The sequence below is a fragment of the Petaurus breviceps genome, unplaced genomic scaffold (assembly GCF_028583685.1).
Source record: "Petaurus breviceps papuanus isolate PSGF00001 unplaced genomic scaffold, PetGlider_PUasm1.0 90459, whole genome shotgun sequence".
Lineage (NCBI taxonomy): Eukaryota > Metazoa > Chordata > Mammalia > Diprotodontia > Petauridae > Petaurus > Petaurus breviceps.
Genome location: NW_027187259.1, coordinates 381,890 through 396,923, shown reverse-complemented (window position 1 = coordinate 396,923; position 15,034 = coordinate 381,890). Strand labels below are relative to the sequence as shown.

At 36.8% G+C, this 15,034-nt stretch overlaps 1 protein-coding gene across 13 annotated transcripts in view; it reads left to right on the top strand.

Moving 5' to 3' along the window:
* Positions 1 to 15,034, top strand: part of ATRX (ATRX chromatin remodeler) — a 208,142-nt gene that overhangs the window by 614 nt on the left and 192,494 nt on the right. For 10 of the 13 annotated variants that reach the window (XM_069062493.1, XM_069062496.1, XM_069062492.1 and 7 more), the window contains one exon: positions 1,314 to 1,382. The exons of 2 other annotated variants lie outside the window; for them this stretch is intronic. Coding sequence is in view for 3 of the 11 variants with exons in the window: in XM_069062487.1 (XP_068918588.1) it covers positions 1,363 to 1,382 (20 nt within the window). In the remaining 8 variants the exon portion in view is untranslated. Of the gene's footprint in view, positions 1 to 274; positions 409 to 1,313; positions 1,383 to 15,034 lie in introns of those variants that run through there. One more of the 13 variants, XM_069062486.1, reaches the window with a different exon arrangement.

The window sequence follows — 15,034 nt, the reverse complement described above, 5'->3', positions numbered from 1 at the left end:
GGGGGGGGTGGGGGGGGGGGGGGGGGGGGGGTGTGGGGGGGGGGGGGAGGGCCGATCGTTCGTAGGAGGAGGGGGAGAAAGAGAGGGGGAGGGGGGGTGGGTCCGGGGGGGGGGTTGGGGGGCGTTAGTGGTCTGGCCCCTGCACTGCCTGTGGGATGCGGACCCTGAAGTGAGAGAAAATGCGTGTCTGAGTGTGCCGGGGCTCAGGCGCGCTCGGGGAAAAGCCCCCGGAACGTGCGCAGAGCCGAGGTACTTCCGGACTGGGGCCGAGCTGGGGCCTCGCAGGCGCCTCTCTCTCCTCAGCCCCCAAGGCGAGGGCAGCCGCTGTGCGGGCTTCTCCTGCTCGCGGCGGCTCTATCCTGGCCGAGATATTGAAAGCGACCCCCGGGTTGTCCAGATTCGAGCAAGGTGATGTTTGCTTAGACTTTTATTCCCGGGGGACAGCCCGAAGGTTCTAGTTGGAGGATTTTGGTCAAACCCACGCTCCGGCGTTTGGGAAAGGGAGGCCATTCTCCAATGTTTACCCACTACCTCTAGGTAATCCGCAGCCCCAATTCCCTCGCCCTAACCCGCGATCTGTTATTTTCCTCAGGTCGGGGCAGGTTTCATTGTGGGAGGGGAGGAATTTGTGGCTTAGTTGCTTCATTTCACTCGCTCGTGTTTATCCTTGTGGACAAGTTGGGTTTTTTTTCCCCAATGCTGCTGACCATTGTCCCGCAGTTCAAAAAGTTGAACCAAAGTGGACCCACGTTGAGGAAGGATTATGCCCAATTTTCAAGGCAGTCCTTAATATCGATTTTTTTTTCATCCCATCAAATAGTTCAGGAGCTTGGATTGGATCCTCTAGCTCATATTTGCTAAATCTATGAAGTTGCTGAGACGATAGAGTGCCCCTCCCCCCATTAACTCCACTCCCCCCGCGCCCCGCTACACCCTCCCCCCGCGCCCCAAAGTTGTATATTTTCTAAATTTAAACTTGGAGTTATCAGTTGATTTTTTTTTAAAAGAACGTTAGCTATAACGTATACCTAAAAAATGGGCTTAATTTTTTTTTTTTTTAGCAGGCCTTTTGTAATATAGACGTTCTTAAATATTTGGCCTATTTCATGTCCTTAAGAGGGCTAAAACTTGATGTTACTTCATATATGGGCATGGGTGAAGAGATGGGGGAGGCATTTCTTTGAATTTGTGCTAATAAGTGTAAACACGAAGAAATGTTATAATTCGTTACTGAGTGTGTAATAATGGCTAAATAAAACGTGTTTGGTTATTGGGCACCACTTATGCTCACATGCATGTTATGTGCCTTACAGGTAAATGTGGATTCCAGTTTTTGCAGAAAATTGAGGAACAAGTGCCATAATGGCTGCTCTAAAACCTAAGTAAGCAAGCCCTTTTTCTTGGGCCATCTCTTTTGCTAGCCAGTTAACACCTGTTTCTAGAATTTAAGCATGAGGTTCACTTAATCTCAGAGCCAGTTTTTATTACAATCCTGTGGGTGTTTGCAGTGTCCTTTCAGCCGGTGAGTCTCACAGAAGTAATAATTTTGGTGATTGTATTGCTGCCAATTGTTATAGGTTCATGATTCCTTGGCTCACTGTCATATCCTATACCTTTTGTGCCTAGAGACCATTTGTCCTCAAGAGTTTTGAAGTATACTCCTGAATGAAAACTGTGTGTTCATTAACTGGTCAAGAACTAGAAGCAGTCCTCTACTCAAACATCTTCTGTAGCTCCCTGCTGCCTATAGGATAAAATTCAAGCCACTCTGGCTGGTATTTAAAGCCCTCCACAATATGGCTTCCATCTATGTTTCCAATCTTATTTCATATGATTCCCCTTCACGGAGTCAAGCAAACCTGTTAGTTTTTTTCCATCTACTACATCTAATGCCTATGTGCCTTTGTACAGAAGGTCTGCATTTCTAGAATGCAATCCCTCTTTTTACTTCTGCCTTTTACATAGCATATGATTAATAAATATTTGTTGAATTGACTAGAGGCAGTATTGTTTAATACTAAGACTGCAGGAATTGGAGTTATAAGGGCTAGGACCCCTGTGGACAAGACACTGGATTGGATCACTATGATCTGAAATTTCTAAATGTGTAAAATGTGGATAATAATGCTCTACCTCACTGGGTTGTTGGGGAAAGGGCTTGTTAAACCTTAAAGTGAGCAGAATGGAAGTAGAGGTAAAGAAGAACTCTGTTAGATTTTGATATTACTAATTTTAAACCATAAGCATAGTGAAGAGCTGTCCAATGGGACCCTTTAGTTGGCTAATTTTAGAACACCAAATGTGCTTAGATTTATTGTAAGCTCGTGATTTTGTCCATGTGGAGGACAGGAATGGCATGGATAATTTTATTAATGCCATAATTTATATTTTAGTCCAAAATTTACACTTTTTTTCTGAACAGAGGCTGACTAGTACCACAATTGACTAGTGCTTACTCTTCTTTACTTTCTCCCATTATGCTCAAATGATGCATAAGTAAGTGGCCCAATAGAGAGAGAAGAAGTGAATGGACTTCGCTAATTCACAAATTGTATCTTTGAATATTTAGTAGCCTGGTACAATTGAAAGAATTCTGCATTTGGGAGTCATAATTCCTGGGTTCAAATCCCAGCTTTGTTATTTACTTCCTATATGACCTTGAGCTAGTCTCAAAGGACTTTTTTCCCCCCCTTTTTAGATGACACTAATTTGTTTACTTAGATTTTTGTCTATATAAGACATACTTTAAGTTGACTATTTCCTTATCCTGGTAAGATTAATTGAAATCATATATATTTTGGAATTAAGACTTTATAAAACCTGTTAATTCTAATCTCAGCTGTAACTGATGACTGTTTAAAGTTGAGCTTGAGCAAGGTTTGACCACCTCACTCATGTATTGGGAGATTATCCTGAAAAACATCTGATAAAGGTAAAAAGGTAATGGTTGACAAGAACTTGGTTGTATTTTCTAATGACTTTTTAATGAAGGTCAGTCAACATTTATTAATTATATGCAGAGCATTGTGCTGTTATGAGATGAACAAAAAAGACCAATTTAAATAGGAGTAGCAATTGGCCTTGGAAAGCACTTACCAAGATTAGGGATGGGGGACGTTCATGCCTTTGGATTTTTATGAGAATTTGTTCTCTCTTTCTCTCTCTCTCTCTCCTTCTCTCTTTTTCTCTCTCTCACACACACACATTAGCAAACTTAATATAATTTTTCTAAGAAGGTTTTTTTCCCAAGGTTTTTTCCAAAATAGAAAAAAAAAAGATGCATAAGACTAGTATTTTTTTTATAATCATATAAAATCTGACTTGGCAGTGATAAAACTATTTTGTTGCTCATTTAATCTAGCGTGGTTTAAGTTCGAAATTATTATTGGAAATGAAAAATAATCTTAACTGAGATTGTAGTATATAGCTATGTATATAGTATATGTATGTGGTAGTTTATGTGCCTGTTTCCATATTCTGAATTCAGTCTATATTGTTTTTTTGCGATTGAAGATGACACTAGTCATGAATACTGAAGAAAACCAATATGAGACCTGTACAGATTTTATCACATTGGGAGAAGGGGGGAGACAAGGATGTCTGATTTGTGGCTGCAAGCCACCTCTCTCTGTGAGACTGCCTTCTTTTCCCTTGGGCCAGTCTTCAAGGTTTGATTTACTCTACTATACCAAGCAGTAGTTGAGTTTAAAGTAGCCTTAGTAATGGTAATAATATGCAGTTGTCTATAGCCTACCCTCTGGACTCTGGGAAATGTTTGGATTGTTATCTCATTGACCTACCTATCCATGATTTTTCTGTCTTCAGATTAGTAGATAGAAATCACTTATGAGTACATTATTTTCATCAGTACTTATTACACAAACTTCATTTAAATTTGTTAATATTTATTGACTTCTCATAGAATACTAGGTTAGATTCAGAATAGAGTGTACTTAAAAGCCAGCTATGTATTTTTCGTCCCACCTCACGGTCAGATCCGTTTTTATTGTTAACTTTTTGGATGTAATGACCTTGCTCCAGCACAACATGTGCCCTTGTGAATGAGGCTTGATTTATTTTAAGTTCTCTCCAGAAGGACTTGCGGCTGTGCTGCTTTATTGTTTGCAGATTTTGCAGAATTTAGCTCACTGATTTTGAACAACTGATTGTTGAATATCCACCCTGGATCCTCTATTTTTGGTACCTCTGAAGTGGTGAGTTGACTTTGAGCTGACTCCATTTGGCTTTAGAAACTCAACAGAATGAAAAAGAAATTAGTTAGAAATAATACATGAATCTTACACATGACTCCTTTGAATGTGAGTTTACCATATTGGTTTCCACTATAACTTTTCAAACCTAAAGGCAGTTCACTGTCTTTCTACTTGGGAAAATAAATACTTGGGTGCCTTAAGAATTTTTTTTTTTAATAGCATAAGTATAGGTTAGCTCCATCTGACCATTTCCCAATCTGACTAAATTCTACTTAATTCAAGTGGTATTTCATAGAATCATGACACTTAGTCCTGGAAAGACCCTCCAGATTATCCAATGTACTTTTATTGATTTTACCTCATTTTACTTTGTCTTTTAAAACTACATTAACTATGTTATAATTAGAATGTAAGCTCCTTGAGGACTGCTTGCTTTTTCTTTGTGTTATGTTTAGCTTTGTGTCTTTCTCTTCCCTTTTCTTTCTGCCCCACCACCACCTTCTTACTGCTGCAACAATTTACTTTTATATTTGGCTAAATATAGCCAGAACTTCTTCCAGTTTGCCTGGATCTCTTAACAAATGCTCGTTGATTGATAATAAAACTGAGAGTCAGTGTGACATCATAATTAGAGAGTCATCCTCAGAGTTAAGACCTGGGCTCAATTCCAGTCTCTGGCTGAGTGACCCAGTGCCAGTCATTTAACCTCTCGGTGCCTTAGGCAACTTGCTAAGTCTAGAGGTTACAGAGTAGTGCCCATTTATGCTGGTAGAGGGGCTTTCCTCACTGGAATTTCCCTACCCAGATGAAATCTCAAATTGGGTCCCAAAAAATTACTAAGACTATTATAGACTCAGTTGTCTAACATGAAATTGAGAGGTCAAGGGCTGGCCTTGATTAAATCACAGAAGGAAGACCTCAGATATCTACTGTGGATAGGAATGCTTGTGTTCTTCTCTTATACCATTCTCCCCCATATGCTTCAAGAATTTCTGGGCAAGGAATGACCAGAACTTCAAATGACTCAGAGTGGAGAATTGGGATTAATACTATATTCTGCATTTATTAGACCTTTAGCATAACTTTTATTCTGAAGTCAAATCATTATTGCTTCCTTTTTGAGCAAAATATTGATTTTGAAGATAAGACAGCAAAATGTAATGAATTTTCAGGTACTAGAGATGGCAAAATGCTTGGAGATACTAATGAACTTGAGGTTTGTCTTTTTTACTGCCTAAGCAACCAAGAAGACTCACCCACACATCACCAGCATTTATTGAATAACTCCCATATATAGGACAGTGCTAGATATTGGGGATCCTAGGAGATATTTCCTTGAGGAATTTTTGAGTATTGTTGAGAAGCTATCACATAGATAGATAAAGATATTTAAATGCCAAAGTGCAGACTTAAAACCACAGAACAATCCCTGCCTGTTAAGACAGGGGAAAAAAATAACAGAGGTAAGCCTTGAAAGGGGACATAGAAGATGACTCCAGAAGCTGACCCTTAGATATCACAGTGAAAAGTTGATAACCTCTTTCTGGTAAACTAACTCAAACATCTCCCTCAAACCTGTCCTTGTCTCCCAATATCCCTGTTTCTAATTGGTAGGACTGCCATTCTCCTAGTCATAGAATCTAGAAGAATTTCAGAATTGGAAGGTAGTTCAAGCAATCATATAACCTAACCCAGAACAGAAAAGAAACCCCATTATAATATACCCAACCAGTGGACCTTCAGCCTCTTCTTGGAGAACTTATATGAGGATCACTATATAACCTCCTCAGGTAATCTGTTTCATTTATTCATGGCTTTAAATCTAGTGAATTTTTTTTTTTCTGACACTAAGCTTGAATTTGACACTAATTTGAAATTTTCACCTGTTTCTCCTGGCTCTCCCCTCTGGTACCATTCAGAATAAATTTAATAATCTTCTCATTTGTCAGCCCCTTTAAGATACTTGGAGACTTATTATAGCTTCCCTGAGTCTTCTCCAGGCTAAACATCCACAGTTCCTTTAACCCCACCCACCTTCATATTTTAGGGACTCTAGCCCTTTCACCATCCTGATTTTTCTCCTTGAGGCTCTTCATCTTACCAATATCCTTCATAAAAAGTAGTATACAAGGCTGAACAAAGTACTCTGGATGTAGTCTGACCAGGGCAGAGTCTGGGGGATATAAGACTCCTTATTTCTAGAAACTCTACCTTACCACTCAATACAGTTCCAGGTCCCATTAGCTTTTTTGACTGCTGTATTACACTGACTTAGTGATCTGTGGCAGTCTACTAAAACCCCCAACTCTTTTCTCTATAAACTAATCTAACCAAACCTTTTCCCATTTTGTACTTGTAAAGTTGATTTTTTAAAATCTAAGTTTAAGTAAAACTTGACATTCCTATCAAATTTCATCTTAAATTGAACTTGCAAGCAGTCCTACAAATTTTTTTCTGTGTCCTTACTCTATTATCTTAGCTGTTCCTTTCAGCTTTCTGTCATCTATAATTGTGATAAATTTTATTAAATAGTAGAGGACCAAGCACTCTGTTGCACTTATTGCCAAAATGATCAAACCATTCATAACTAGTCCACCTTTAGAGTCTACCTGGTGCAGTTAAGTCACATAGGCTTGAATCTTGGAGCCATCTTTTTAATATAAATTTTTATCAATATCTTTTTTTACATTACCTGCATTTCCCAATGTATCTGTTCCCCTTCTCTCTCCCAGAAAACCATCCCTTAAAACAAAGAATATGAAAGAAGAAAAAAAATCAAACATGTATATTGTTCTGTACTTACCTCATCAATTCATGTGTCTTTCCAAGCTTTTCTGAATCCTTCATATCAATCATTCCTCATAGCCACACCAACATAATAAACAAAAAGATTGCTGATTTAGTGCTATAATAAATTACCAAGGGGATCTTTAAATGGCACTGAGCAAAATAGTAGTGAAATGCATTTGTAGGAGCCAGAGGTCTAGAACCTCAAGGTAAATAATGAGAAAAAGTGAAAGAACCTTAAAACTCAAATCGTTCTTTAAGGCAGTAATCGTCAGAGCTATTTGGCCCTGGCTGAAAAATAGATAAGCAGAACAGTCAAGATAAAGAACATTTAGAAACAATTGAATTCAACCCATGATCAAAAATTGTCAAAGAACTCTTAGTTGACAAGAACTTCTGGGAAACCTGAAAAACAGATGGGTAGATACTAGTTTTAGCTAATATCTTATACTATATACCACAAGAAGCTCAAAATGGATGTATGATCTGAATATTAAATAACATTTGAATTTTCTACTTAAATATTAAAAATACATAACCATTAAAAAAAATTATAAGAGAACCCGATCAGGTGCCTCCCCCCAGCTATCTAAGGAGTCAATTTTAATGATCTGAACTCTTGGAGCCTCTTGCTTCTGCCAGTTTCTTCCTTCTCTAGTCTATCCATCCTATTATTAATCTTTCTAATCCCTACCTGTAGAAATTCTGAAGCGCCCTCAAGCGCCATTTAACAAAACTTTCTCTGATCTCTACTTAAAAATGGTTTTTCTTTCCTTAAATCTCTTACACTGTTCTATTCTGACTTCACCTTTATTCATGTCCCTTATTAGATAGTTCCTGGCCCCAAAGATTTTCATCTTTGATATGAGAGAGACTTTGTGGTGATAGAGTACTACACTTGGAATAGGGAAGACCCTCCTCAGACACTCAGTTACACAGTTGTGTAACTGCATTTAGGTCATGTTTCTGAGCCTCACTTTCCTTGTCCATAAAGTGGGGATAATAATAGACATATTTCACAAGTTTTGAGGATTAAATGAAATAATGAATATAAAGTACAATATAAATGTTAACTTATTTTTCTGTTATCTGCACCTAGCACATCATAGATGATATTTAAATGTTTGCTGAATTATTTTCAGACTAGGTTTACTTTTCTTTTGGTTTTCTTGGAATTTATCTTAGGCATGCAGGTTTCCCTGTTGCTGCTTCACTTTTTCTTCTCCAGTCCATCTCCATTCAGTTTCTAAAATGATTTTCTTAAATTAGCACACATCTTTTCTGAGTGTTACACTTCTCAATAAACTCCAGGGGTTTCCTGTGGCTTCCCAGATCAAAGTCAGAATACTGTGGCATTCAGATCCCTTTATAACCTAATCACATCTTACCTTTCTAGAATTCTTAAAAGCTTAAAGCCTCAATACGTATTCTTCATTGCAGTGACACTGGTCTCCTGGCTATTCCATGAATAAATGCTGTATCTCTTGGGATTTTCTTTGGCTCTCATCCAAGGCTGGAATGCTCTCCCTCTTTTACTCTACTGCCCTCCATGACTTTTCCCATACAAAATTCCCTCCTACAGGAAACTTTTCCCAACCCCACTTAATTTCAGTGCCTTCCCTCTGTTAATTATTCCTATTTATTGTGTGTATATGTATATGTATCCTGTTTATATGTATAAATATCTGTCCTGTATATGTTTGTCTCCTGTGTGTGTGTATGTGTGTGTATATCTATATCTATTTGTTTGCATGTTGTCTTCCCCACAAGATTGTAAGCTCCATGAGGGCAGGGGCTGTTTTTTGCTTCTTTTTGTATCCTTAGTGCTGATACTCTGCCTTGCTCTTAGTGATGCCTAAGAAATGTTAATTGCTTGCTTGATTGGTTCTTCCTAATAGGAATTCAGTGAGCCAAGGGGTAAATGGGATCTCCAAACATTTCTCTTGCCACTGATCTTTACTTACCTAATTTTTAGGGAAATGAAGTTCTTTCCTGTCCAAGAGTTGACACCCAAAGTCCCTAAAGCTCCCTTTATCTTTTTTTTTCAAAGCAATTGGGGTTAAGTAACTTGCTCAAGGTTACACGGCCAGTTATTTCTGGGTGTGGTGCTAAGTGTCTGAGCCCAGATTTGATCCCCAGGTCATCCCAGCACTGGAGCTGGTGTTCTTACTTGCTGAGCCACCTGGCCACCCCTGAGCAATTGGGGTTAAGTAACTTGCTCAAGGTACAAGGCCAGGTGTTTCTGGGTGGGTGCTAAGTGTCTGAGTCCAGATTCAATCCCCAGGTCATCCCTACACTGGAGCCAGTGCTCTTACTTGCTGTGCTACCTGGTCACCCCAAGCCCCCTTTATCTTATACCATCAATGACAGAAAACATCATCCTTTTCCCAGTCTTTTATTTTCCATCTTTGACCTTGAGGGCTCTGTCTCTCTGGGCAGTAGGACTAAGGTGTATGTAACAAAATCTTAGAAAAGCTAGAGGGGCGGCCAGGTGGCACAGTGAGTAAGAGCACCGGCCCCAGAGTCGGGAGACCTGGGATTGGTTCCGGCCTCCGATACTTAGCACCCACACAAAATAACAGGCTGTGTAACCTTGAGCAAGTTACTTAACCCCAATTGCTCTAAAAAAAAAGGTAGAAAATTATTAGAAAAAATGAAAATTGCCTCAGATACTTGGTACTTAATAGCTGTGTGATTCTGGGCAAGTCACTTAACTCACTTAACCCTGATTGCCTCTGGGGAAAAAAATAAAAAATAAAAAATTATTTGAGACATCCCTTTTGTAGTTCATTGTAATTTAACCTGTATTTATGTTTTCTTTTATGGAATTTTTATGTGTTTCAATTGAGAAGGAAGGAAACAAACATCAATTAAGTGCTTACTATGTGCCAGGGATTGTGCTAAGTGAAAAAGAAAAAAGACACTGCCTCCAAAGATCTTAACTCCTGCTATGGGAAGTTGATATGTATACAGAGGAGCATAAAAGAAGATAATTTGACGGTGGTCACAATACGAAGAAGTGGGAGGAATAGGAAAGGTGTTCTCCACTATATTTTTATTTGATATTATAAGTCATAGACTGTCAGAACTGAGCAGAACTTTTTAGGTATTATCTAGTCTAATGCTAGGTCTCCCCCAATCTTCAGTTAACCTTACTAGTTACTCAGTTTTATTCCTATTATATCTCCTCTCTTTCAAAGCCAAACTTAAAGGAACAATAAACAGTGGACTGACATCAGTGCTAAGTTTATATGCACCAACTGACATAGTATCTAAATTCATAAAGGAAGAGTTAACTGAATTACAAAACCAGACAGAAAATAAGACAGTACTTGTAGGAGATTTGAATGTTCCTGTCTCAGAGCCAGACACATCTAACAAAGATAAAAAGGAAAATAGAGAACTGAACAAATTGTTGAAGAATTTAGAGCTGAAAGACTTATGGTGTCTACTGAATGGTAACATTAGAAAATGTACGTACTTTTACAATCTATACTACCCATGTCAAAATAAATCATATGGCAGGACACAGAGAAATGATAAGTAAATGTAAGAAAGCAGAAATATTAGATACATTCTTTGTAGAGCATCATGTAAGAAAAACAATCATCAGTAAAGGAAATGGTAGGCATTATGGCATAGTGGATGTTAGGAAAATCAAAGTACCATAATAAAAAAATGAAAAAGGTGAAAAAACATTAGAGAAAAATAAAGATTCAGAACCTACTGTATAACCAAATAGCTGCAAAAATAAGAAATGCTGAAATTAACTGAGATATCTTAATCTATATTCAGAAAAAAAACTTTAGGAATTTTAATATTCCCTTTTTACGCTAACCAGTTTTAAAATTTTTTTTCCTTTGGGTGCTGTGGACAAAAAATAATTTGTGTGTTTTTAACATGGTATTAAAACTTTTAAAATTTTATATAGGTTATATAAAAACAAAGGTTATCAACTTCCCATTCTATCTTGACCCTATCTCCCAGAGGATCATCTCTTATAATAAGGAATGAAAAAGGAAGAAAAAAATTTAGCAAACTAACTAAATATAATAAACTAATAAAAAAACCATGAAAAAATCTGATGTTCAGTGGGCATCTTTTTTTTTCTGTTATTGGCTAACACAAAAAGGGCTGTATAAACATTGGTATATTTGGAGTCTTGTAGTCATTGACATTGAAGTAAATGCATAGCAATTGGAATCTCTGGGTCGAAGTGTGTGAAAAATGTGTTCACATTTTTTTTAAACATAATTTACACATTACTTTCCAGAATGGTTATCCCAGTTCACAGCTCCGCCAATGTGTTAGTATGCTTGTTTTTTTCAGCAGCCTTTCCAACTATTTCCATTTTTTGTCATAAATTGCCAATTTTCTGGGTCCGAAGTGAAATCTCAGGCTGATTTTGATGTGCATTTTTTTCTTTTTTAAAAAATAGATTTTATTCATCTCTTGTTTCTGTATCACCTAGATTTCCCCCTGTATCCCTGCTACCCAGAAAGCCATCCCATATAACAGAATTTTTTGGGGGGAAAAAGAGGAAGACTAAAAATTCATCAAAAGTGATGAATACAATGAGAAATTCGACAATGTATGCATTGTTTCACACCTGTGAACACCCCTACCTCTGCCAATGATTGGGTGAAGTATTTCCTCATATTTCTTCTTGGGGCCAAACTTGTTCTTTGTGATTTTGAAATTTTCATTTCCATTTGTTTTTGTTGCTGTTATTTTTTTGTGATGGTTCCATTTACATTGCTGTCATTTTGTATATTGTTTTGCTGACTTTTGCTTTATTTTTCATCAGTTCATAAAAGTCTTCTCATGTGTATTCATCATATTTCTTGTAATACAGTAATTTTCCATTACATTCATATGCCAAAGCTCCCCGCCCCCCAACTCAAGTGGACATCTACTTTTTCTGGTTATTTGTTAGCACAAAAAGTGTTTTTATAAATATTTTTGTTGTGTACAGAGCTTTTCTTTTTGTCAGTGACCTCCTTGGGATATAGGCAGCATGGTGGTACAGTGGAGCTGTATTTGGGTTGGATTTGGAGTCAGGAAGACCTGAGTTTGAATCCTGCCTCAGATACTTAACAGCTTTGTGATCCTGGGCAATTCAGTTAACCTCTCTCAGCCTCAGTTTTCTCCTCTATAAAATGGGAATAAATATAGCACCTACCTCACAGGGTTGTTGTGAGGATAAAATAAGGTAACGTAAATTGCTTTATGAACCTTGAAGCACTATGTAAATGCTATTACCATTATTATTATTTGCCCACCATAGAATCTTTAAGTCAAAGGTTATGGATATTTAAGCTACTTTATTTGTGTAATTTGAATGGTTTTTCAGAATGGCTGTCCCAGTTCACAGCATTTCTGTGCCTCTCATTCCACAGTCCCTCTAAAGTTGAATTTTGTCATCTGAGCTAAAACCACAGAGATGTTCTTATTTTCATTTCTTTTATTATTACTTATTTGGGAGCATTGTTTTATGTGTTTCTTAATAGTTTGGAATTCTTTTGAGAACTATTTTCTTATCTCATTTGACCACCCATCTATTGGCAAATGGCTTTTGGTCTTATGTATTTCTGTTATTTGTCTATATATGTTGGTCATTAGACTCTTTTCAGTGATATTTGCTGCAAAATATTTTTTACCAGTCTACTACTCCCATTTTATTCTTGTTATATTAGTTTTGTTTCCATAAAAGTTTTTCAGTTTCATATAATCAAAACTGTGTACTTTATGTTTTGTAAACAGCCCTATCCCTTGTTTGGTTAAGAATTTGTTCCCCAGTCTTAGCTTTGAAAGGTGAAAGAAGATGAAAGCTGCAAGAAGGGCCTGCTTCTCTTCTAGTATTTTTTAATGATAGTATTTTTAATATTAAGATCATGTATCTATTTTGATTTGTGATGTATAGTATAAGATTCAACAAGGCATTTTTTTAAAATGATTTTTATTGATATCTTGTTTTTATGTCACCTAGATTTCCCCTGTATTTCTCCCCCTGCCCTCTTCCAGAGAGCCATCCATTATGACAAAGAATTAAAAAAAAAAAAGGAAGAAGAGGGGGAAAAATGAGCAAAACTGATTAATACAACAAAAATTGACATTTTTATTATGCAATGTACCATGCTTATGGAATCCCCCTTTCCCACCTCTGCAGAATGAATGTAATGGAATATTACTGTCCTATAAGAAACGGCAAGTGTGATTAACACAGAGAAGAATGGAAAGACTTATATGAACTGATGCACCGTTGAAGTAAGAGGAGACCAGGAAACAGTATACTTGATGACTACAGCAATGTAAATGGAAAAAACAACTACAAAACAGTTGAAATGGATGTTCCAAAATTACAAAGGATAAATTTGGTCTCAAAGAAGAGCCATGAGAAGACAAAAGGGATTTTTTTATGAGAATTTCTGAATAATGTTTGTGAATGGTGCTAGGTGCTATATCTAAGGCAAGCCTTTCAAGGCTTAGTTTTGAAGTGCTCATGAGTAAAAAAAATACAAGTTCCTGAAGGCAGGAACAGTGTTTTTCTCTCCCCTGTAACCTTAGAGTAGTGCTTGTTATGTAATATTTATTGAATGAACAAACTTAGGAGATGCAAATATTTAAGTGAATCGTTTAAATTGATTTCTTCGTGACAAAAATGTGAGCATGGTTTATTTCAATATATCTACAGAGCTTCAAAGGAGATTTAACTGCTTTTTAAAAGGCATTTCTGTGTTCTTATGAGTGGTGGACAAAAATGAGAAAAAGTCCATAGGAAAAGTTGAAATACAAGAGTTGGATACATGGGGACCAGAAATGCAATTGAGATAATGAAATATTTGAAATATGGGCAGAAGGGAAAGTGATTAGATGAATTGTATAGGGTTAATCCCAGAAAATAGATTAGTTAGTAGGAGATATGGTAAAAATGAAGAGAAGGAAGGGCAAATACATTTGATGCCATGTGTAGGGAAAAAGCATATTCTCAGCTGTGATGTCATTTCTAAGCTGTTGCCACTCTAAATTTTGGAGGTCATTAGGTTTCAGGGTAAATGCCTTTTTATAGTGCTCTGGTCTCAACAAATATTGAATGGCTTAGAAAACAATCTCCCTGAGAAGAAGACATGCATAGATAATCTAAGGGCTATGAATTGAGAAACAGGCCCATTTTCTTAACTTCAAATTAATTTTTCATTCTGAAGCAGGATACTCTTGCTAAAGTGCATTGTAATTACAAACCTCAAGGATCTTAGGTTTCCATTTTAGAATTGAAACTCATACAAACTCAAGTTAGCCAACCTACTGATTACATTGTTGTGAATTATTATATTGCATGAGGAGAGTTACTTTGAAAGAGACTTTCGTAGTGGATATTCTGTAGTGAAAAGTACCTGAAACAGGTTTTCCAGGCAATTAAGATACAGAATTATGATTCTGTGATTTATTATTAAAATTTAGCCTTAGGTTCAATATTATTAGTATGCAGCTAAGAAATATTTCAGGAATTGAACATAATTAAACATAGAATGTAAGCTCCTTGAGGGCAAGGACTATACACACACATGAATATATTTGCACACACACACATTCATTTTATTCCAACATGTTAATGGGGTGAGAATTACTTGAAATAACAAAATAACTAAATTTATTGGCTCATACAATAAACCTTATAACTTTTGACAATTTTAAATATTTCTATTATGAAAAAATGTTTTTTTGCTGTAGTTATGTGATTTGGCATTTTGTTTACAAGATTTTGACACATTTTTTAATTCATATGACTACACATCTCTTGGGATATGAAGTATTTCCATGTTTCTGTTAAATTTCATATCCTTTTGTAATGTATTGCTTGCACAAGGTTGTGTTGCTGTGTTCCAACTCTTATTTGGACATTTTTGTAGTTCTGAAACATTCTGCTTCTCCACATGTCAATATATTTAACAGAGTTCCTCATTCCCTTTATTGAAACCAACCTTTGAAGGACACAGGAAGTTAAGAAAAAAAAAAACTCCAAACTGTTTTTG